Source organism: Myodes glareolus, chromosome 4 (assembly GCF_982192425.1).
Source record: "Myodes glareolus chromosome 4, mMyoGla1.1, whole genome shotgun sequence".
NCBI lineage: Eukaryota > Metazoa > Chordata > Mammalia > Rodentia > Cricetidae > Myodes > Myodes glareolus.
Window position 1 is genome coordinate 72,775,673 of NC_142029.1, and position 24,571 is coordinate 72,800,243.

Genomic DNA, 24,571 nt, shown 5'->3' on the forward strand with positions numbered 1-24,571 from the left:
CCAAAGGAGCAGGGTGCCTTAAAGAGTAACTCTGGAGGGTCACGCCTTTAATCCCAGCATTTAGGAGGCAGAGGCAGGTGGATTTCAGTGAGTTTGAGGCCAACCTGGTCTACAGAGTGAGTTCCGGGACAGCTAGGACTGTTACACAGAGAAACCCTGTCTCGAAAAACAAAAACAAAAGCACATAAACAAACAAACAAAAGTGATTCTCATTTGCTAGGAGCGTTATGCAACTATACAATAAGTAAATAACTTTTAGAAGTCAGGTTTGCTTAAAATTAAAATACAAATTGCCTCTCTTTAATTATAATGCTAATAGTTTAGATAAAATATCTACCCTTTCTTGGGGTGAGTCACCTAAATGAACCACCATACTGTGTTGGTAGAAATGCAATTGGCCCTTGGCATTTTCCACCTCGTGACACTGGACCTATCTACACATGGTCCCTCTAGGCTTCAGCTACATTGTGCAATAGATGGCTATAATAGTGGTTCTCATTTTACAGGACCATTAAAAAGATTAAATGAGAAAACTAATACATGCAGCGTACTTATCACAGTGTCTAATAAGGTACTTAATAAGTAGCCCATAGGATGAGTCTTTTGAATAGTAATGTAGTAACTATGTTGAACAGACATAATCTTATCTGCTTGATTGATGCGGCTCTATAAATACTGCTATACAGTTGGCTTAAATAAATGCATCTTAATTAATTTAATTAAAAATTAATTAATTTAACTTTTATTTAATTTAAGACGTTAATTAAATAACTTATTTTATTAAGTAGGCAGAAAGAGAAGAGACTGTGGAATAGATCATTCCCAGCCCGGTAAGAAAGTGTGCAGTAACATTAAGTCTTCCCTAAAATCTGAAAGCTGGTATGCTGCCTTTCCCCGTGACGTGACCTTCCAGCTGCCCGGACCTGTCACATTCCAGTCCACTTCTTTCCTTGCGCCACCGGCTCCAAACAGGCGTGCTTTTGCTCCACGTGGTTCTCTGTATATACTGGTTGCCTGGGAGACTCACGCCGGGCGGGGCTATATTGACGCCACAATAGAAACAAGCCAATAGTCGTGACGTATATCAGTGACGCGAACGCGGGGTGGGGCTTTCCCGGCCCGGGCGCAATGAGGCGGCTGCCCGCTGGGTGGCGCCGATTTCCCGGGGAGGTCCTTTCTGGGCCCCCGGCGGAGGTGGGGGAGAGGCGGGCAGGCACCGAGCGAGGCCAGGGAGCCCTCTGCGTCAGCCACTGCTCGCTGCGCCGCGCCAGTACCAGCCAGGACTCATCCGCAGCTCCATGCTTGTGCCCGGTTCGACTCGTCCATCCTCCGAGAAGAGGCAGGTACGTGCCACCTGTCGCAGATCAGAGAAGGGGAAAGCCGGGGTCAGTGCCAGCTTGGAGGCTCGGAAAGTAGGGTGTCAACGACAGCCTGGGCAAGCTGGACATTAGAAATGTAGGGCGAGGGCCAGCTGTGCGGGGGAACTCCAGCTGTGGGTGCCAGTGTGCGAGAGGGGCTGCCAGCTGACAGCTCAGGGTGCCAGGAAGAGCCATCTGTGTGCTGATCAATGTGTTCTGAGAAAACACAGTTACCGCGGGTACCGGTCCCCGTGCCCTGTGTCGTGTATGACCTGAGAATGACGCCTGGACCCTGATACCCTTTCTTCCCACGTGTGCGTGCAGCTACCTCCCTCCTTGTTGTCAAACCTCCTGGGGCTGTCTGTGGTCAGTTTTCCGAAGCGGGGGAAGGGGGCTTGGGGAAAGCCAGCAGTTAAGCGGAAGGGAAATTTTTCCACCAATCCCAAATCAGAAAGAGGCAACTTTAAAATTCTCACCAATCCCAAAGCAAAGGCAGCCATGCAGTGTTCCCTGACAAGCAACTAGCCAAGAGGAGTCCTGGCCAACCCCTTCCAGCTCTGATGAGGAGGGAGAACTCCCAGTTCTTGACCCCAGTGCTTTTGAGAATGAGGGCAAATTGAAGATCCTGGTAGCGACTGCTTATCTCTCCAAACATAGGAATAATCACACAGACACACACACACACACACACACACACACACACACACATACACACATAACCTACAAAACCAGAGGCTTGGAGAACTGGTAGTTGGGCTAGGGTGGGGGTGTCCCCTACTCTTCGATGCTGTAGATGCATGCCACTCTGGAATGAGGACTGGAATGAGGGCGTCCTCTGAAGTGCATCATCAGGACCTAGTCTGAGTCAGTACCCTGTGCTGAGACAGGGTGGAGGCACCAGCCCCGGGGCCTTCCAGTCTTCAGGGAGAGCCATCAAGAAACAGAAGAATCGTCTTGGGAGCGGACAGGTGCACCAAGAGCAGAGACGCCCTCCTCTAGTAACCCTGTCCAGCCTGCCTTTGCCGCCCTGGAATCCTGAGCCCTCCAACAGGTAGACTGGAACCGCTTCTCTGAGGCTAGGCATTTTCCTGGCAGCCCAGGGAAGCCACACTTGCTATTTTTTTCTGAGCAAAGAGGAAAGGAGCCCAAGCAGGCTTGGCCTGTCGCCTTGGGAAGGTGGCAAGATTCGTCTGCCCTTTCCATTTTGGGGACATGGACCAGTTCAGGAAACCACAGGGCTGGTCTCTGGCATCAGTGCAGTTCCCTGAGGGGTGGCCTGAGGCCTTTTTCTTCTAGGAAGGGTCACCGTCTAGGAAAGGTTGCCTGCTACAGCTAACAGTAGTAATTAGATACGAAGTGGAAATAGTCTATAAGAATGTCATTTATTGAGCTCTCGCTATGGTCAAGGAAGCTGAAAACTATTGTTTTACTCTCAGCACTGTGAGGGATACCATAATTGCTATTGTTGTTATTATTCATGGGTTTTTTTGCTTGTTTGTTCACTTGGGGTTTGGGTTTTTTTTTTTTTTAAGACAGGATTTTTCTGGGTAGCCCTAGCCGTCTGTTTTGTAGACCAGGCTGGCCTTAAACTCAGAGGTCCTCCTGCCTCTACTTTCCGTGGGGATTAAAGGTGTGTGTGCCATCACCCCTGGCTCTGTTATTCATGTTGTACAAATTATAGAGCTAAATTTCAGAAAGCTTAAGTACCCTTGCAAGCTGTCTTAGATCCCATAAGGGGAAGAACGGGAATGTGGGTCTAGATGTACAAGTCCACCATTAAAATAATAATAATAAAAAAAAAGTAGTGGGCTGACATTGAGTGCTGGTCTCCAGCACCTCTCTGCCCATGTGTCCTGTAGCTAGGTCCTCCCATCTCAGAATCCCCGCAGCTGGACTGACAGTTCGGCCTGTGCCTGTTCACTCAGTCTGTGACTGACAGCTCTAGGAAATCCACCTTCTCCATGTTTGGGACTCCAATTCAGTCCCAGCCCTCTGCTCTGTTCCCCCTTGACCCTTCCTGGTTTACTTCCAAATATCCCCTCCCAGGTTTCTAGCTAGTTCTCCTCGGCGATCACCCGGTCGCTGGGCATCGAGTGGAAGGTGGGCCTGTCACTGCCCCTTTAATTCTCCTGGGGCTTGGAATGCAAGTGAGTTGCCATCTCTTCGAGGTCAGATAAGATACTATATATAACTAGCTAGCGTAACCTGAGCTCCGGATTACCCAGCCCCAGTTAGACTCCAGCTTCTGGACTCTACACTGCGGTCCCTTCCCTGCGGGGAAAGAAGCCCCCAGCTCCCATCCAGCACCCCTGGATACAGGTCAGTAGCTCTCTCTTTGGTCTCTGAGCTCCAAGGGCAGCTGAGTGACCCAAGTGAGCCCTGAGTGAGTTTGGAGGAGCATGAAAGACGCCACCCACTGGCCTGGTGAGCACCGTCACCAAGCCCAAATGCTCCTTAAGACATGGAGCAGAGGACAGCTGCCGCCCTCATGGGAGAGAGATGGGGTTCTCTCGAGAGACAGGGTCACTCGCTGGGAAGGTACCTGGGCAAAGGGGATGGGAAAGAGAAGTGAAAGCCATCTCTTCTTCCAGGAAGCCTGTTGCTTTGCTTTTTCTTGGACTTACAGAGATATCCACCCTTCCTAACCCCAAATCAAAAAAAAACACCTTATAGCGATGTCCCTGTGCCTACCCTCTTCTCCACATGCCAGGATGGTTGTGGCAATCTCTTCAATCTCTGATCTCTTTATCCGACCTCCTTGTCTCCCACCCCCTCCCCAAGTCTTAAGTTATCTTCCCAAACAGAGAATAATAGAGACTGACACAAATTCCTTTGTACGATCCCCCAGAGGAGGCGGCAGCATCCTGTGATAAGTGGGTGGGCTCCTGAGAACCAGCCTCTAAGAGAGAGGGGTGCTAGCAACAGGTCAGAGGTCAGGCTGGGACCCAAGGGGATGACATGTGAATGCTTGCCACCCCTGTCCTCTTGCCATTTTCTCGACATCTGCTGAGTGGACACTTGTGGCCGGAAAGAGTAACAAGGGATCCAAGCAGCCAGGAAGAAAGGTCACAGACTGTGACAGGGTCCCCTCACGCCTAGCTTACCCCTCAGGTCAGCACATTCTGATGCAGTTAGCAAACAGCTTTGGGAAGCTCTGAGGTCACCATGGTGGAGGTTCCCAAGCACCTAGTGAGACCAACTGGGACTCCCCACTGACCTGCCCTGAACATCTAGGTAGGAGGAAAGGAACTTAGTGCTGCTTTGGGTGTGCCTGTGATGTTTGTCTTGGGGGGAATAGAAGGCAGTAGCAAAGCCGCAGATTCGGATATGCCTTTACCTCGGGAAGGAGAGCACATGCAGACAGAAAGGGGCATGGAGTCTGTGGAGATGTGGGGCATCACCCATCCCCTGCCTCCAGGGCCAGGAGTGTCTGGGATTCTTGAGGTTTAAGCCACTCCCCTAGCTGGGCAGGTTAGGGAGCCCTTCACGTGAGCTACAGGAAATGACAGCAACTGATGACAGTGACCTGATGCCAGGAGGTTGGCCGCCTCAAGGGAACAGGGTTTATTTTACCCCCTGACTCACCTAGTGTGGGTACCCAGGGAGTGGGCTAAGCAGCAGCCGGGGAAGAAGGTGCAGGGGCATGTCCACCACCAGGTTTGGGGCCCAGGAGCCTGTGCTGGGGTAGATGCCAGTACCAGGGGACACACAGAGCCTGGCACAGCCAGTGAAATGGAGGCCTCTCTCACCATCTCGCGGCCGATCGGTATTGTGCTGCGGCTCAGGTTGCACCAGGCTTCACTTTCATTCCCCTGCAGTGGAAAATCCAGGGGCTGCTCCTGCAGGAAGGAGCGTTTCCTAGAGAAATGATCATCTGCATCCTGACGGGGTCCTCTCTCAATTCTACCCTCCCAATCGGGGGACAGGGATACTTTCAGAGTGACTGTAGAAGGCAGAGCCCAGGTCCCGTCCAGCTCTGATAATACAGCAGCTCATTGGGAGATGATCCACGTTACTCACAGAAAGAAGTAGTTCCATATCTGCAAGTAGACATATTGTTAGCATCTACTGCTTAAAGCAGCCAGGAGGCCTGAGTTAATCCACTATAGCTCAAGTCAGTGCAGTTTTAAATGTTAAAACCTTCCGAAATATGAGCAATAAAAACGTCATATGAAAGTCCCATTATTAGGTAGGGGTGGTGGCTCATACTTATAATCCCAGCACTTGGAACATGAGGTAAGATACAAAGTTTGAGGCCAGCCTAATCTACAAAGTAATATCTATCCCAAAAATTCACTATTTAAATCTTTTGTCCGTTTAGAATTATGGATTTCCTTTTCATTTTAATTTAATATAAACCTTCACAATCATGTCTGTAAGCCTGAGTAGTTATGTACCTGACAAAGTTCAAGCTTGCATCCACACTGAGACTTTAGGATTCGACATCTGAGCACACCGCCAAGAAGGCTAGAGAGAGCCCTGTGCATATGGTATGAGGCTGTCCAGCAGATAAAATCACAAGATCCCCAGTGAGCATAGTGCCTGGTCTATAGGTGTGTGGGACCAGCTGGCTGGAAGCCACAGCTGGATGGCTCCCGTGTCCCCACAGGAAGCTGAATGTGTCTATGCGCAACAATGCCAGCACACCAGTTTCTGGGGAAATTTTTGCGAAACGATGGGGAACCTCAGAAAGGGAAACAACAACACCTCCATAAAGATGGCATGAAGAAGGAACATGAGTTGGGACTACCCGCCTTGTCCAAGGTGGCAGGCACCTGGGGAGGCACAGACAGGAGCCACATGCCTGAACTTGCCAGTTGTGGATAAACAATGAAAGGAGCCAGGCAGCAGGGGCCCCACGCTGGACAGGGAGGAGTATGGGGGATCCCAGCCAATAGGCTAGCCTCCCACTGCCCCATGAAAGAGCCATTCAGTCCCAGCCGTTCCTGTGGCAACAGGGAGACTCGAAGCCATGTGAGTGCTGCCCTTCCTGTCCCTGTCTTGCGCAGCAAGGCCACAGCCAGATCCCCAACAGAGGCTCCCGCCCATGGTGCATTCTGTAGCCTCCAGGGACTGCAGAACCAGGTAATGCCAAGAGATACCAACTTAAATTGTCTCTCACCTAGAAGGTCCTGGGACTTTTCTCCATTAAGAGTAGAGGGGTTTTAGGGGGGTGGAATGTGCAAGAGAATCCTCTCCTAGCCCTGGAAACTGTGAGGCAGTTTCCCTGAGGCTGTGATGGAGTAACTGGTGGAACTGGGGGGAGGGGAGAAGAGAGGCTTGGCAGTTGCCTGCCTGATTGGAGCAGGCAAGAGAGCTGGGATTGGGGAGCCCTCCCCAGGGTTCTGTGAGCTAGAAGATGTGTCCAAGCCTTAACAGTGCCAACGCTGTCTGTCCCTGTTGCTGTATCTTGTTTGGCCTGGGCACTTGTGCGTCATTCTCAGGGCTAAGAGAGGTCACAGGCTTGGGGCACTGCCCGCAGAATACCAATTCCCTAGGAGCCTCAGTCTGGGAGAAGGGAGGGAGAGCCGTGGGGAGGAGCCATGAGCTCATACTCTGGGGGTGGGGGGGGGCAATCTGATTGGCTGCTGTATGTCCCAGAGTCCAGATCCTGAGACCTGTAGTCTCTTTGACTTTGCATTATTGATGGAGCTCTCCAAAGTGAAATAGAGCAGGACAGATCCCCTGCCCCCATCCCTAAGCCTTTGCCTGCCACACCCCCACCACCGTGGTTTCCCTCTATCCCTGCTTCAGATCCTCCCCCAGTTACTATTTCCCTGAGCAGAGTGGAAGTTGCATGGGAAGAGGGAACATAGTAGATAAGGAAGTGTGCGTGTGGGGTGTTGGGGTCCCCTGAGCCAGGCAAGGAAAGGACAGACAGTAGAGATAGACAGGCTTTCTAATGCCAGCCAGGACTCACAATTGCTGGAGGTCTCTGGCACAGATAAGGAACACTGTCCTGTGGCCACCAGCTCACCTTGCACCTCTACCTCTATCCCAAGCCTTAATGAGTAGCTTGCGTTTCTGTAGCCTTTTGCCAAGCTCTCAGCATTTGGGGCTTGGCACAAACTGCTCGCTGCCCTAGTAAGCTGGGCTGTTGGCCTAAGCAAGCTGTGGGCTGCTTGAGCCGGTGTCTGCTGAATGGCCAGATGTCTGCCCACTGCCCACTTAACTCACTGGGGGTGGCAGGGGGAAGCCTGGCGCCTGAGCTGAGGTTAAGCCAGCCAAGCCAGGAGATGGCCAACCCTACCATTATTATAGACTACGAAGGGAGGAGCCGGGCTGCCTGGCTGGGGCCACGGAGGAGATAATAACCATTGTTAAATGCTTTCACGTGTGATTATCTCCCTGATTCCTTACAACAACGAGATAGGATTCCTGATGATTATTATGCTCATTTACACGTGAGGAAATTGGGGCTCAAAGAGGTTGAATAACTAGGGTAATTTTGCTCAGCTAGCCTGTCACGGGGGAGTCAAAACTAACCCTGGAGCCAGTGAGATGGCTCAGCAAGTCAAAAAGCACTTGCCACCAAACCTGACGACCCACGTTCAAACCCTAAAGCCTAAGCATGGTGGAAGGATAGAACTGACTCCCACAAGTTGTCCTCTGACTTTCATGTGTGTCACACACATACACACACACACACACACACACACACACACACACACACACACACACACGGGATGTGGGGGAGGGGAAGTTAAATCACATGCTACTCTGAGAATCCTGGATAGGCCTCCATCCGAGCCCCTGACTCAAGAGTGCCTGAAGAAAGGAACCTAATGCTCCTTGCTCCTTTCTCCAAAGCACCTTCTCCACTGCTGCCCCATGGTGGAGGGATTCTGGGCATCTCTAGACCAGTTTAACTCAAGGCTGAGGGGAAAGAGTGCTGGGCCACGACCTGGGTTCCAGTCCTGACTCTAGCTAGCATGTGAATTTGGGCAAACAACCGCCACTGTTCCTATCTGTACAATAGAGAGGTTAAAAATGTATGACCTTTAGGGCTGTCCAACCTCCACATTCAGTGATTAATGCGCAAAAACACTTAAATCTGGGACTCTCTTCTGCAGTACAGGATCTTGACTCTAGGGGGCGCCTCTTGCACAAGTCAAGTAACTGGGAGTAGTTTGGCACCTGCTTTGATCAGGAAACCTCCTAGACCATAGGTTCCCAATATCCACTTAGACTACACCAAACTCAAGGAAGAAGATAGGTTCTATGTTACCAGTGTACCCCTCACTGGGTGACCAAGCAGCAGGTGCCTGTGTCCAAGGAAGAGCACTGAGGTAGGTCTGGTCCAGCCCCTCCGCCTGACACTCCCTCACCACTTCCTCTAGCTCACGTCCTCTCCTGAGACCTTTTTTTTCCTCATGAGGAATCTGGCCCTGTGATCATCAGCACATTTCCAGGGGGCAGTCTGTACCTGAAGGAGTATTGCTTGCCAAAGGTAGGGAAGCAGTTGTAACTCAAAATACTCCTTGTCCTCAGTCCAGACAGTGAAGGTGGCGGGACTCCTCCAACCCCCAACAGCTCTGAAGTTCCTGCCAAGACTTACCAGAAGCCCAGGGTGGGATCTGCCTAGAGGTTGTGTGTGACATAGAGGGCCGGGAAAATGAATGTTTGGGTCTTAGAAGAATCAAGGAACCGCAACAGACAGATGCTGATTTCTCTTGTGTGTTCATGGTACACACAAGCCCTTGTACATACCTGTTTGCATATGTATTTCTCTGAAACTAGCCAGCCTCTTGTGGGCAGGCCCTGAGTAGCGCCTGTTAGGTCTTAAGGTTGTGGCCCATATGGCATAAAAAGCAAGCACAGAGTAAGCCTGGCACCTTGCAGGACACTTTGACAACTGCTTTCCTTGTCTTTCAGCCCATGAGGCTCCCAGTACCCACTGAGTGCCACCCTGAAGGATGTCCCAGCTCTCCTCCACCCTGAAGCGCTATACAGAGTCGTCCCGCTACACAGATGCCCCTTATGCCAAATCGGGCTATGGCACCTACACCCCCTCTTCCTATGGGGCCAACCTGGCCACCTCCTTCCTGGAGAAGGAAAAACTTGGTTTCAAGCCGGTCTCCCCAACCAGCTTCCTCCCTCGGCCCCGAACCTACGGCCCCTCCTCCATCCTGGACTATGACAGGGGCCGCCCCATGCTGAGACCTGACATCATTGGGGGTAGTAAACGTACTGAGAGCCAGACCCGGGGCAATGAAAGGCCTTCAGGCAGTGGACTCAACGGAGGCAGTGGATTCACATATGGAGTGACCAGCAACTCCCTCAGCTACTTGCCCATGGGTGCCCGAGACCAGGGGGTGACCCTGAGCCAGAAGAAATCGAACAGCCACTCAGACCTGGCCCGGGATTTCTCCAGCCTCCGGACCTCAGATAGCTACCGGACTTCAGATGGCTACCGGACCTCAGATGGCTACCGGATAGACCCGGGGAACCTGGGCCGCAGCCCCATGCTGGCCCGCACCCGTAAGGAGCTCTGTGCCCTGCAGGGCCTCTACCAAGCAGCCAGCCGCAATGAGTACCTAACAGACTACCTGGAGAACTATGGTCGCAAGGGCAGTGCACCACAGGTGGTCACCCAAGCCCCTCCCTCCCGAGTCCCTGAAGTCCTCAGTCCCACCTACCGACCAAGTGGCCGCTATACACTGTGGGAGAAGGGCAAGGGCCAGGTCTCTGGGCCCAGCCGCTCCAGTTCCCCAGGGCAAGACACCATGGTGAGTTTACTCTTGGGGATCCTGTGATGGGCTGGGGAGACAGACAGACTTATAAAGGACCAGGCTAGGAACAGAACTCCCAACCTGACCGATGTTTGATGACAGCACTAGTGAAGACAAGTAAGAGAGAGGTCATCCCAGCATGGTGGCCCCATGGCTCAGAGCTGAGGGGAAGGGCAGACCCAGGTTCCAAAGCCTTTCACACTTGGGAATGGTTCAAAGATACTCTAGAATGTTCAGATACCCCTGTCTGCATTGTTCTTCACCCTGTACTTTCCCATCCAAAATGTCAGGGTCCCATGTAGGCCCTGGTCCATCCAGGGATGGATGCCAGAGTGGAGGTGACCACAGTGCTCTCTGTGTGAAGAGAGCCATCCTCCCACCTCATCCCTACTCCTCCCATGAGATATCAAGAGTAGAACTCTTCCCCTGACGCTGGCAGCTCAGATCCAGAGTATCTGGATAGGAGGATTTGTGTCTTTGGAGAAAATAGTGCAGAGTCTTTTGTCTGGGGATGATCTAATACCGCAATACTCCAGCCCTGACTGGGCTGGAATGAGGGAAGAGGTTCTGCTGGAGATTGACCAAGGGCTGGCGTGGTCTCCGCTCTCATATAATCCCTGAACACACCTCCCCTGGGGCAGTGACTACATTCTGCCTCTCCTGTAGTTATTGGTGTGTCCATTAGGTGGCGAGCTCTCGGAGATTTCAAATGATCCTATCTCTGCCTCCCTCCCCGGGTGCCTCCCGCAACTCAGAGCTCAGCTGACCTGCTGATTGCATGGATGGATGGATGAGTGACTAGATTGGAAGGTGGGGTCTGGGGGAGGGGAGGGGTGTGTGGGTGGGTGGATTAATGGGCAGAAGAACATAGAAGTAGGCAAGCGTGTGGACAAGAGGGTTGGGTGCCGTGTTCTCTGTTTCCTTTTGTACCCCTCCTCATAGAACGTAAATGAGAGCCATGCCACAAGAAGAAATGGTGCTTTAGAGAGTTTGTTCAGACACTCAGGGGAAGCATTCAGGACCTGGGGCCATAGTTGGGTCATAAGCTATAGTGTGTCATGATGAAAGGTCTTGGAACAACTTTGGTAATGCTCCTTAAAGTGTTTCGGCCTGGCTGGGACATCTGGGAAGTGTCATGGTAGATCTAACACTGTGTCTCCCAGAACATTTGTACCCTAACCGTTAGGGTTGGCTACAGACATGGGATGGAGCAAGGTGCACTGGGACATGCCCAGTGTTGTTCACGGGGGTGAGGGTGAGGGGCAATGCTCCCATGGGTGGAGGGAGCCTCTGCTGGCTCTTCCTTTGTGGAGAAAAAAGGAGTTCTTCTTGTATATGCGTGCTTTGCTTCTCCATGGAGTCTGCAGGTAGCCTGCATCGGGATCACTTAGCAGCTCACCAGGCCTCTGGATCACACGCTCCAGATGTTCTGATAGTGCCGTCAAATCTGCCCTGTTACAAGGTTTATGGTTGCCTAAGCATGCTAAGGCTGAAGCCTTCTTGGCCAAAGGCTGAACTGCAGACTCCCATCATCCGCTGTCACAAGAGTGTGGTCTGTCCTTACTGGGAGTCAGATCCCTCACAGCCTGGGTACAACTCTTCTGAAGTCTACTGCCCCCTTTCCCACCACTGCTCCTGGAGATACCTGACCCTACCTCACTCCAGAGCCAGAGAGACTTGTTTTCAGAAAGGACCTAATAGAAGGAACACATATCCTGGGCAAGGTCGGTCCCCAGCCTCGCCATCCCCTCCCACCCAGAAGCAAGACACGGCACTGTTTGGTGGTCAAGGATGCCCTAATTGAGCTAGCATTTCATCCTGAGCCCCACTCAATCCCACCAGCCAGGAGAGACCTCCAAAGTCTCACTGGCCTATAGACCTTAACTTATCCTCCGCCCTCTTGTGCTCACTTCCGGGGGCTGATTGTATCCTGAAGCAGTGAGGGTAGAAGCCTTGAAATCTGCCCCCTCATAAGCTTTCCAGTTCTCTGTTCTCCAAAGATGACTTCCTTCTAAAACAAAGCATCTTCATGGTGCTCTGCTTCCTAGCTCAGTACTCTGCACCTAGCACTCAGTACTTGGAACCTAGTACCCGGCTTTCCCGGGCAGTTCCCTTCAGGTGAAGCTGTCTGCTCTTCTGTAAAATGAAAGCGCCCACAGGTCCCATTGCACAAATTACTGGACCAGAGGAGAGGAACACTACTGACACGCAGTAGGTGCTCACACAGTAGGTGCTCAGGCACGCAGTAGGTGCTCACAGTAGTGCTCAGACATGCAGTAGGTGCTCACAGTAGTGCTCAGACACGCAGTAGGGGCTCAGACACATAGTATGTGCTCACAGAAGGTGCTCAGACACACAGTAGGTGCACACAGTAGGTGCTCAGACACACAGTAGGTGCTCACACAGTAGGCGCTCAGACACGCAGTAGGTGCTCACAGTAGGCGCTCAGACACGCAGTAGGTGCTTCAGATCGCAGTAGGTGCTCACACAGTAGGTGCTCAGGAAAGGTCAGTCATCTTTGCACCTGGCCGCGTGTTTCGGGGAGGCGGGAATGTGCGTGCCAGCTCCTGCCTTCAGTTCACCTCAGGAAATCCATTCTTACCTGCTTACGATAGGAGGCAGACTTGAATGTTTGTGTCCTCAGCGGTAGAGAAGGAAGAGGTCACCTGAGGATAAGCCAGGCTGTCCGTGACCTCTGAAAGACACAGTCTGACCCTTTAACCTTGGGTGGCTCAGATGCCTTTCCTCCTCTATAAAAGTGAGTGCTCACACCTGCCTTACCTACCTCATAGGAATGCCACAAGGCTCAAAGCAGCAGTGAGGGTGGAGGCATCTCAAGCCTCTAAAACAGTAACGGACAACCTTCACTTGGAGCTTCACACGCTCCACCGTGTGTGAGCAGATAACCTGTAGGGAAGAATGTAGTGGGTGAGGGCGCAGCTCAACCCTGGGACTGTGAGGGGCTCCCCTGAGGCTCCGGTTCACCAAAAATAGAGAAGAATGAGCCAGGAGCCACCAAGGTATAAGGAATAAACTCACTCTCCCAGTGAGGACTGCAAACCAGCCCAGGTGGCTCAGCCCTGCAATCTAGAGCCAGAGAGCAGCAACCCAGGCTGCCCCCCTCCTCCGCCCCACCTCTTCTGTTCCCGGGCCTATGGAAGGACAAGCTGTTCCCGCTGAGCACTGCCAGGCCTGTGCTTTAACCCCTACAATCCTTTCTAATCCTCCTATGATCCACCCCCCAGCTGCTCCCTGGCCAGCCCTGGCACCCTGCCTGCTGGCCTCAGGCCTTGCACTTGCCCCGCCCAGGCCTCACCTCCTCTCCCCAAGAAGAGGCAAGGGTTGGCCCAGGGCCCTCCTCAGCACAGTCAGCAGGCTAGGTACCTGCCTCCTCCACAACAGAACCAGGAACTGAGGGACCCACGCTGGGACTAGGCTGTCCTCTGCCGCACACAATCTTACCGCCCTGCCCTTTCTCTCTCTGCTGGGGGACCTGTTTCTAGAAGTGATGGAATCTCTTGGTCCTGTTTGCCACGGGGGCTGCTGACTCATCTTCTGAAGCCTTGGGTTCCAGCTGTTCAGTGACAGGGAGATTATATAAACCAAGTACATGTGACCCACCTCTCGGGTGGGACTCTGGACTTGAATGGTGCCCCGCAGTGAGAACAAGTGGAGGGTGACAGTGACTGCCCAAGAACTCCAGGACAAAAAGTGGACCTCCCTCTCTGTTGACTCAGTCACACTGGACTGTACCTCTGCTCTCTCTTGTTTGACCCTGGGACCCATCCTTACCTGGTCCACCCCAGCCAGGCTCAGTCTCTCTGAAGAGGCCAAACTGCCTGAGAGCTTCAGTCTGTGCTGAGAAGGTCACTCAGAGGAAACACTGAGAGTCCCCTGGCCAGGACAAGTTCTCACTACTTAGGAGGGCAGGGGAGTGGGTTTGGAACCGACTGTTGGAAACAGTGCTGTCCTAACGTCCGTCCAGTGAAGACTATAGGCTGTGAACCTGGCACCATTCTTGGCACTGCTTTACCTGGCTCCACTTCTTAATTGGTGCCCATAACCCTCCATCCATTCTGTCTTCCCTTCAACACTCACCACACACACACACACACACACACACACACCACACAAACTCCAGGATGTCGCCATAAGTTAATACCGTGCTGGGGTGGAGCAAAGGAACACAAGTTAATCCAAGCCTAGCAAAATGTTCCCTGCCCCTGGGGGACCCGCTCCACTGACCATCAGCCTCAGAAACAAACATCATGTTCAGAGCTGAGCTGTACACGTGGTCCCTTGTCCCCTCTTACCTCAGTGGATACATAAAACTGGCACCCGAGACAGAGCTATAGGCAAGAGAAGGAAGTGTGTGGGCTTCTAGAATTTGACTGGTTCAGGCCAGATTTCCTGAGGCTTGGAGGAGCACAGAACATTTGACCGGTGGGGGTCTGATTCATTCAAGGAGGCAGAGTTTCCTGGAGATGATGGGAAGGCAAACTGACCCTCCTCCCCAAGGTACACTGTGGGCTGGAAGCCCAGCCCCTCCCCCAAGACCCAGAACCCCTGCTTTTCCACGCCTCCATCAAGCCGCAGTCTGTTTCTGTGACAACGACAGACACTTGCAAGGATTGCGGCCATGGCCTTGAAACAGCTTCCCGAGCCCCAGCATTGTCACCTGGCCAGAGCTGCCCACTGCGATCTGAGAGCAGCAGCATGGTTTCAGTCCCTGTCCTTGTAGACCTAACCCTGACTGAAGTAAAGAAAATGTCCTGCCCTAGCCCAGAGGAATGGCAGCCTTGGGGCCCCACTTGGCTCTGTGTATTTCAGACTAGAGTCATGGAGCTTCAGACAGATTCAGACCCTAAAAGAGTATCTCCTTTTTACCCAGCCCACTTCAGAAAGAAGGCTCTGAAGAGAAGGGGGTCTCACAGAAACTTAGCTAGTTGAGAAGTAAGCTATAGATCTTTGCTGACTGCATCTTGCAGCAGCCAGACCTGCCGGACAAGACTGGACGCTGTGTGAATCTGTTTCCCTCACCCTAGATTTCTCAAAATACTCCCATGCAACAGCTTTTCCCATCTGTCCCTCCCTGCTCCCAGAAACACCCACACCTCCCCTGCAACCTCCTGCATCCCAGGAAAGAGGGAGAGCATGCTGGCGCAAAGCCAAGATGGGAGTGCACATGTAATTAAGACAGCGGCTGACTGCTACAGTGGGTGAGCATCTTTTGGGCAGCACCCTCACCCACAGCACCCTTGCTTGGCATGTAAAACCAGGCACACCCATCCCCCTTGAGGAAAACTGCAACCTGCAGGGTTCCCAGCAGAGCTTGGTCTGGTCCTTTTCATTAAGACCTCATTAAGGAACCTCCAACCCTGTCCTAGAGGAGGTCCCTGGGTGCTGGAGCAACCAAAACAGCCACACACCATCTGAGAGTATTTGCAAGTTCTACAGTCATAAAACAAAGAGAAACATATTCCGATGAACAGCGTGCAAATTGAGGGGATGAACTGACGGGTATTTAGAACTGGGTGAAATTATTAAGGGAAGGCTTTATAGAAAGCTCAAGGTTGCTGTTTTGTTTGTTGTTCTGGGAATCATGCTCAAGGCCTAGCTCTACCACTGAACTGGAACCACCCCAGACCCAAGCAGTTGATTCGGTCTGGTTTGTATGGTCCAAGAGATCAAACCCAGAGGCTTCCATCTGCTCAGAAAACTGGTGTGTTGGTTGGTTGGTTGGTTAGCTCATTGTTTTTTTGGTTGTTTTTTTTTTTAAAGACATGGTCTTACTATGTAACTCAGAGTGGCTTCAAATTTACAACCCTCCTGCCTCCACCTCCCAAGTGCTGGAATCACTGTTGTGTACCACCACACCTGGACAAAGTCAAGTTTTTAGAATGTATAAATAGGCAGAGGAAAGGAGGACCATCCTAGAGTTTCTTAGCACTTGTTAAAAGTGTGAGTTTGTCCGTAAGACAGTCTGGGTTCCAAGCTCTACACAGTCACTTATTAGCTCTGCATTCTGGCAGAGCACTGTTTAAGGTCCTTCACCTATAAACTAAAGTAATAGTCACAGCTTCATGGTGTGACTATGTATAACTACGGTAATATACATAAAGCCCATAGACCACTGCTTGGTCTTTCAAGGGACTTAATAGCAGCAGCTTTGGGGTATGTGTGCGCGTACACGCGTTAGGCCATTATCTGGGCCAGCCTTGAACTGACTATATACCTAGTGATGACCATGAACTTCTCATCTCACGGTATTATATATGTAAGTTTATGCGGTGCTGGGGATTAAATCCAGGGCTTTGTGGATGCTAGGCAAACACTCCAACTGAACTGCATCCCAGCATGAGTGTTTTTATTATATTCGTTTATTGCGTGTGGTCACACCCTTGTCTAAGCATGGGGGTGGAAGGCAGAGCATAAGTTGCCAAATTTATTTTCAAATGGTGTTACCAGATGAGCCATCTTACCAGCCCTCACCTCAGGGTGATTTCAGTGTTTTCTGTATATATGTATATATACATATATATATATATATACATATATATATAATGAATCCATTATGATATTCTCATACATGCTCCTAACATATTTTGATCAGATTCCCCTAGCTCCTCCCCGTCACCCTCTCTTATCACTTCTGCTGACCTCCATCTTCCCAAGGAGTCCCTCTTCTACTTTTCCCTTTTGGTGACCCAGTGAGTTTCCCTAGAGTGGCTACCAGGGGCATGGATAAGAGGTTATTCCAGGAGAATAGCACCTTAGCAGCAGCTACACTGCTGGAGAAAATGTGCCCAGGCTTGCCTCAAACTAGCAATCCTCCTGCCTCAGTCTTCTGAGTGCTGCTGGGATTATGGGGTGCCATTCTCACCTAGTTCTGTTGTGCTTTTTGTTGTTGTTTTGTTTGTTTAGTTGGTTGGTTGGTTGGCTTTTTTTTTTTTTCTGAGACAGGGTTTCTTCCTATAGCCCTGGCTGTCCTGGAACTCACTTGGTCGACCAGGCTGGCCTCAGTGATCCACCTGTCTCTGATTCCTGAGTGCTGGGATTAAAGGCGTATGCTACTACCTGGCGTAGTTGTGTTTCTTTAAATAATAATAATAATAATACAGGCATGGTTTGCCTTAAATCACAGCACTCATGAGCCAGAGACAGGAGGACCTCTATGAGGTTACATAGCAAGTTCCTGGTCATTCAGTACTACCTAGTTAGACCCTGTGTCAAAATAAAATTATTTGTTTTGTAAGCCTAGAAGTCAAAAGACAGTTTGTGGGGGTCGGTTTTCTTCTTTGGCCATGTGAGTCCTGGAGATCAAACTCAGATAGTCAGTCTTGGAGGCAAGCACATTTACCTACCAGGCCATCTACCCAGCTCAAGCCCTGTTTCTTGAGAGCAGAATAGAAGCAAGGTAGTTGGTGGCAGGGATCTGAGAAGCACGAGGGTGATGATCATGGAAAGAGGCTACAGACAGACAGCTTTACAGCCTCCTGGACCACGTGCAAGATGCTCTAGTTACCTTACAGCATTGCTGTGATCAAATGCGAGCACTGATGCGCCCAGTGTGGGAGCTGCACCCTGGGAAAGGGTGTAGCTGCAAAGACGGAAGCTTGGTGAAAAGGGCTGTCGCCGTGTGTCCACGGTTCAAGGTTGGGGCAAAGTCCGAAGATCGTGCCTCCAACCGTGACCGCCGCCCCTCAATGCCTAGAGGCTCCTGCTCCCGCCTCCTTCCCTCATCACTGCCGGGGACATAATGGTGAGAGACTTGTCCGTACTCCCCACCTATTGGCACCAAATTCCATACTTTGTGGGTGGCCTAGGGTACAACCCACGCAAACATCTCGAACGCAATCCCCATGTGGCTGTGGTCGTGTGCGCAGTACGCGTGTACATGTGGGGATGCGCTTGCCGGGAGGAACAGAAGCAACCCACAGATGAGTAACAGCGCTCACTGCTGCCTCTCCGAGTATTTTTAAACGCTAAAAATACTAGCTAAAAATAGCCTGCAAGCTCCAAACAAGATACTTTCTCTCGGCAGATTCCTGCGCTTCCCTGTTAGGTGAGGGGGCGGAGCATCAGAAACAAACCCCTCTCCCTAGACCTAGGTCTTTAAGCATTGGCCACGTGGAGGCCAGAGACCACCCCCACACTAGACCACCCCTACCTCACACACAAGACGAGCGTCTTCCTCCCATCCTCTTATAAAAGTTAAATTTGGGGTTCTAGAAGAGATGGAGTTAGATAAAAGGTCAGGAAGGTCCAGAAATGGTTCTTTCCTGGAGCCAAAAGAGCCAATGACCTATTGTACCTTATAAAATGAACACCACCTCTCTTGATAATGGTCTAGGTCTAGAGGTGGAGCGGAGCTCAGCCTGGGAGACGTTCGGAAGTCTTTCCTGGCCGGGGCTCCTCGACCCCTGCAAACGTGAGGAGGCTGGGCGTCACGAAGACCTAGGTGGACGAAAGTGTGCGCCTATGCATTTTGTCCTGAAAAATAGTGAGCTGTCGCTGAGGTCTCAAACGGATCTGCAACCCCCAAGTTCACAACTGTCTGCTGCCTGGGCGGAGTCTCTCCAAGCTGACTGACATTTGATCTTAAGGGGGCGTCCCCCAAAGACCCCAAAGATTGTCCGTGGAGTCCAACCCCTGGGCCGGCCAGGGACAGCGCGCCCCCGCTTTGCCCCAGTAGGGTTCCCGCGTCTCTGTGACCCGGGGTCAGCAGCTTTGGGCAGGTCCTGCGACCTCGCCGGAGTCCGCGTGCCGACTCCAGGGGCGGGGCGGAGGCGGGGTGGGGCGTGGTCCCGAGCCCGGCCCCGCCCCGGCGCTGACGTCGCGCGGCTGGAGGCTCGGCGGGTCAGCCAGTCCGCCGGGGCGCGAGCGCTGGGCCCGGTCGGTTGGCTGCGCGCGGTGGGGAGGTTGAGGCGGAAGAGCGCGCGCTGGGCCCTGCAATAGCGGTAACTGCCCCGTGTTACCGACGGGGTCCTGTGGGATCTCTGCTGGCTTCGGTGTCCGGGTTGTGGCACGACGCGGGGACTCCCCGTAACCCCTTGGTCAGCCGCGTCGGTTTGGGGGCATAGCCCACCGCTCTCTCCGCAGCATGCGTACCTCATACACCGTGACCCTGCCCGAGGAGCCCCCCGCCGCCCCTTTTCCCGCCCTCGCCAAGGAGCTGCGGCCGCGCTCCCCTCTGTCCCCGTCCCTGCTGCTCTCTACCTTCGTGGGGCTTCTGCTCAACAAAGCCAAGGTACGTGGGCCCTTTTCTGGGACCTCCCACGCCGAAGGTCTGGGGTCCTGCTTGCTCCCGGGATCAACCCCAGACCACCACGAGTCTCTGAACCCTGGGACGTTCTTTCCCAGATCTTTCTCCTCTTTTCCGAGGGTCTCCTGGCAAGGGATGCCCCCTTCCCTGGAAATCGCCGGCTTGCCCCAGACTCCTCCCCTCTTGATATCCAAGCTCCGTAAGGCCCCTGACTGCCTCCCTGGGTGACCCGGGCACCTGGTGGCTCTTGGCCTCTTAATTCCTGTCACCTATCAAGACAGGTGCGGGCGAGAGTAACCTTGACTAGGGCTGGTTTGTGACTAGGGGGAACGGACAGCACGCCGGACTCGGGGGGTGACTCCTCCAAGGCCAAACTCCAGCACGGAAGGTGAATCAAGGGGTTGCCTCTCCGTCTCTGTTCCCAAATAGGCTCTCTGCTGGGGGTCAGTTGTCAGGGTGCTTTGACCCTGTGAAGGGCAGAGGTTGTAGACAGGTGTGAGAATGAGCCCTTTCTCTTCCTGGCCCTCTTCACTTGTGTGGAGTGGGCAGTGGATTCCTTGATTGAAGCAGCTCGTGGAGTAATGCTGGGGCTAAGGCTGGTCACTGTCCCTTTGGGAACGAAGAAAGGGGCCTGAGCTTGACAGGTCTTATGTAACAGGCACCAGCTCCCGTGTTGGCAGTGCGTGCCCTGCCCCGTGCCAGGGCTACACCGGACTCCCTGGTTGCAGCCAGGACACATGGCTGACCCTCACCATGCAGATAAAGCAAAAATGCCACTCAGCTGGGGTCTCCAGTGTGAAGTCACAATCTCAGTCCCCCCGTCCTTACAGGCCCATCCCCAGATGTCAACCCGCATTACCCAGTGACAGGGTACTTGAGCCCCCGCTCCCGCCCTGGCAGAGGAGTGCTGTTTACTATGGAAGTGGCATCTGCTCTCTAGACCAGTACTTGCTACTGAGTCAAAGCTAGGTTTGCCGATGGCTGAGTGTAAGGAAGCTCCGGGTCCAAACTTTCTCAACGCTGCACGCTGCACCGAGTCCCCGCTGGAATCGGTTCCTTGTGCCGTCCCTGGGAGAGGCTGGCTGCGCAGGGTTTCTGTCCCACCTTTTCAGTCCTAGCCTCTCTTTCCCTGCCAGCCCTGAGGTAGGATTGTTTGCCCTGTGAGAAAGGTCACTCCTGGGACATTTTGTTCTCTCTGGAATGGAAAGTGCTGACTTTCCCTGGAGCTCCTGATTTCCTATTCATGGCAGAAGAATATCGGCCTGGCTTAGAGCAGCCCTGCTCCCCACCGGCCCCCACCCTCAAGCCCTGTAAGCCCCCCCATTCTACACAGAGCACTCCAGAGTTGGCAAGTGGAGTCAGGCATGGTGGTGAATGCCTATAATCTCATCACTTGGGAGGCAGAGGCAGGAGGATAGCTTTGAGTTTAAGACCAATCTGGTCTACATAGTGAATTTCCACAGTGAATTTTAGGTCAGCCAGCATTACATAGTGTGAGACCCTGTGTCTAAGAAAGGGGAAAAAAAAAAACTTGCCAAGTGTTTGGAGGTTCAGGAAATTTTAGATTAAAACATGACTCCCCCCACACCAAAAAAAAAATTAATCCGAGGGTCCTAATAGTGATTTAGGGGAGCCTCTCCCTTCTTCCCATCACCAAGCCAACAGAAGCATTGGGGCCCAGAATACTAACCATGGGGGATGCAATGCACTTCCCACCTTCTGGCTGCCCAGTGAGCCTGAAAACGGAGTGTCTCTGTGGACTAGTGACTCCAGCCTCCCTCTCCCCACCCTCACTAGCGCTGGGATAAGTGCCTCAGCCGAGAGCCCGCCTTGGTGGACGTGGACATGGTCACCAGTGGTAGGATGCTTTGCATCTCTACAGCCTATTTAGACCGATGTCGTCTCGGGCACAGGGGGTAAGGACTAGAAAAGAGCTACAAAAACAGGTGTGAGTGGGCAGCGTGTGTGGGCACTCCTCAGTGGGTGTCTCCAAGTGGGCAGCATGGAGATTGCAGCCATGCTTTGCTGTTGGGCTCTGGGGGAAGAGGGAGTCTTTTTCCACTTTATCGTCCGCAGGGACCGTCTCTCTGGTAGCCCCCTTGTAGGGTCCACCACTGTTGTCAGCAAGGCAGAATTGCCATTTTGCCACTACCCGGGATTGAACCCAGGACCTTACACAAATGCTAGCCAAGCCCAATCAACCACGACACCCAGTGGTGGGATTCGCATTTTATTTGGAGCCACTTATGGTTAACAGTACAGGTCAGGGCAGTGGAGGATGCTATGCCCTGCCTGATGCCAGCAGGTGCTCCCTGCAGCTGAAGGTTTAAACCACGTCTCTTCTGGGTGTACTCTCTTCTCTGCCTCCTAGAGTTGGACCTGACAACTGACCAGGGGAGGGATCCTCTTACTTGTGGGATGGGCCTGGCACTTCTTGAGAAAAGCCCTCCCTCGGCCTGCTCCTCCCTCCCCCCTTCAAGCTGACAGTCTCCTGGGCTTTGAGGCTGTCAGCACACAGCATGAGTAATTTTAGCTGAGTTATTTCAGGCTTCTGTTCTGATCAGGGTTGAGCTGGCCCCACGCATGCCCCAGCCAGTGTTGCTCCAGAGTTGCCTGCTCCAAGGCCTCTTCCTGGTGGGGGGGGGGGGGTGGCAGCCTCGTCCACAAACTCATCCAATGTATCTTTAACCCTTTGAGCCTGAAGGGTTCCTGATTCCCAGGTGTGACAAATGGCACTCAGAGCCTTCAGCCTTGCACCTGCTCTCTCTCCAGCCCCCTCAGCAGCCTCCGCAGTAGAGATAGTAGCAGCACCTTCAGCCAGGTGCTTCCTCAGCTCGGCAGCAGCACACCGCCGGCAGCAAGTGTTTGCAGCCAGTGGCCAGTTGGGATGTTGAAACCTGAGACGGGCAGGGAGGATCCTCCTGCCTTGGCTCAGCCCTTAGACGCTGAGTTCAGCTGGAAGGAATTCCACCTGTCTTGGGTAACTCAGAATGGCAGGCAGCTTGAGCTCCCCCACACACACAACCTTGGCTGAAGATCGAAACTCAATTAGAGTGGTTTGTCATTTAACCTTTCTCAACCCCCTTAAAGTGACGATTATGATGGGTCCCTTATATGTTGAACGTCTATTACAAATATAGGTCATGTGAACTAGTACCCGGGTTTCAGATAGGAAACCTCTTTTTGTTGTTTCATATAGCTCAGACTAGCCTTTGGGTTCACCTGTGTACGGAGCTGAGGCTGACCTTGAACCAAGTGCTGGGATTGCAGGCATTCCTCGCCCTGCCTAACCTGGATTGTCAATTTCTTACAGCAAGAAATATATATTGCTGGATTTATGGATCCCTAGCCTCTAGTTCTCTTATCTAGTCTCCACTGTAGCAGAGAAAGAATAAGAGAAATCAAATGTAGTAGGGCATACCTGTAATCCCAGCACTCATGAGGCTGAGGCAGGAGGATTGCCACAAGTTCACTAGGCTACCCAGTGAGACCATAAAAAAGTGAGCCCTGAAGAATAGATTGTGTATTGAAGATAGGTATTCTTCCACCCTCTTTTCTTCCAAGACACGTAGACCGAGGTTGAAAAGAGGACATTCTGCTGGGTGATGGTGGTGCATACCTTTAACTCCAGCACTCGGGAGGCAGAGGCAGAAAGATCTCTGTTTGAGTCCAGCCTAGTCTATGGAGCAAGTACAGCTCGGTCTACACAGAGGAACCCGGTCTGAAGGAAAAGGGGACAGGAACACTGCAGCAGCGAGGGGTGGCTGCTGAGTGAGAGCTGTGCAGAGCCAGGCTCTGTGCCTCTTCATAAGTCACGTATTCTTTGCTTACAGAATTCGAAGAGTGCCCAGGGTCTGGCTGGTCTTCGAAACCTTGGGAACACGGTAAGTCCCTCCCAACTCACTTCTCTCCAGGAGAGTAGAGGTCATCCCCTATTCTCCTGACTGGGATAATCCAATAGAGTTCCCTCCTGGCTCCAGCTAACTTCCTATCGTAGAGGGCAATCAGCACCTGCCCTTCCTGGCTGTGTCAGTGAATGCTGGGCTCTGTCTCACCCGCCCCCAGCAGGAAGTACTGCTAAAAGGAAGTTGCCCCACTCACTGCCAGCATGCTTGTCTCCCGGACCTTCCTCCTGGTTCTCCCATCATTTCCCGCCCACTGCTGACCAGTGTGCTCACACCCTTTAGTACACCCCAGTAGGAAATAACCAATTATATGGCCTTTCCCCATAGTGGGGACTTGCCTCACTCCTCCCTGCCTTCCTTCTCTCAGGAAAGAGGAACCTGGCGCTGTGAGGGAGTTCACCTTGGGGGAGATGAAACAGAGCCTTTAGTTGCAAGTAACAGAGGTGCTGGGTAAAGGTCTTAACTCCAACCCTCTGTTAGTCAGCTTTTTGTCCCTCGGATAGATACATGAGATAAATCAACTTAAAATGACAGTAAGATTATTGGGCTGTTTTAGTTCGTGGCTGACTTAGTGACTCTATTGCTTTGGGCTTGTGATGAGATAATACACGTGCAGCAAACAAAACCATTCACCTCATGACCAGAATGCAAAAGACAGAGAGGGAAGAGATTGGGGTCCTTCAGGGGCAAGCCCCCCAATACCTGAAGGCCTCCCACTGGGCCCCATCGCTTCAAGTTGCTACCACATCCCAACAGTGCCATTGACTGGGAATCCATGACTTGTGGGAAGCTTAGAGCTGTGCACACCCACTAATTTCCCAGATCATCTCTTTTAGTGCTTCATGAACTCAATTCTTCAGTGCCTGAGCAACACCCGAGAGTTGAGAGATTACTGCCTTCAAAGGCTATACATGCGGGACCTCGGCCACACCAGCAGCGCACACACAGCCCTCATGGAAGGTGAGGAGCCCTATGTGGGTGTGGCCCTGCTTCCATTCCCAGCTCTGTTCTACCAGGCTGGACTGATGGTTGTGTTTTGGATACACTCCACCCCTCTTTTATTTTTCTTTCTTTGTCGGTTGTTCGTTGGGATGCGGTCCAGGATCTGTTGTTTGAAACACGGCCTTACTGTGTTAACACTGGCTGGACCCAAGCTCATGATCCTCCTGCTTCAGCTCTCCAAGTGTTGGGATTATACCAAGCCTGACTCTAGTTTCATCTTGTCTGTTCATTGGTTGGTTGATCCACGGTTTGCTTAGATGATTGTCTTGGTTTTTTTTGAGACAGGGTCTCAGGTAGCCCAAGCTGGCC

General features: G+C 52.3%; 1 protein-coding gene and 1 long non-coding RNA gene across 8 annotated transcripts in view; one reads left to right on the forward strand and one right to left on the reverse strand.

Moving 5' to 3' along the window:
• The first annotated feature begins 1,189 nt into the window (after positions 1–1,189).
• Positions 1,190–24,571, forward strand: part of Usp2 (ubiquitin specific peptidase 2) — a 28,335-nt gene continuing 4,953 nt past the window's right edge. The window contains exons 1-4 of one of the 4 annotated variants that reach the window (XM_048416931.3): positions 1,190–1,343; positions 9,234–10,087; positions 23,189–23,239; positions 24,097–24,220. In XM_048416931.3, coding sequence (XP_048272888.2) covers positions 9,275–10,087; positions 23,189–23,239; positions 24,097–24,220 — 988 coding nt within the window. In that variant the 5' untranslated portion in view covers positions 1,190–1,343; positions 9,234–9,274. Of the gene's footprint in view, positions 1,344–3,544; positions 3,678–6,332; positions 6,444–9,233; positions 10,088–18,978; positions 19,341–23,188; positions 23,240–24,096; positions 24,221–24,571 lie in introns of those variants that run through there. The other 3 variants (XM_048416932.3, XM_085688640.2, XM_048416933.3) reach the window with 3 other exon arrangements.
• Positions 11,055–14,540, reverse strand: LOC125388683 (uncharacterized). 4 transcript variants are annotated; one of them, XR_015001612.2, is made up of 4 exons: positions 14,404–14,540; positions 12,876–12,997; positions 12,693–12,785; positions 11,055–11,542 (listed from the first exon to the last, which is right to left on the reverse strand). It is a non-coding gene; the product is annotated as an uncharacterized LOC125388683 (long non-coding RNA). The 4 variants fall into 4 exon arrangements; XR_015001610.2 differs by lacking the exon at positions 14,404–14,540 and adding an exon at positions 13,553–13,693; XR_015001611.2 differs by lacking the exon at positions 14,404–14,540 and adding an exon at positions 13,407–13,542.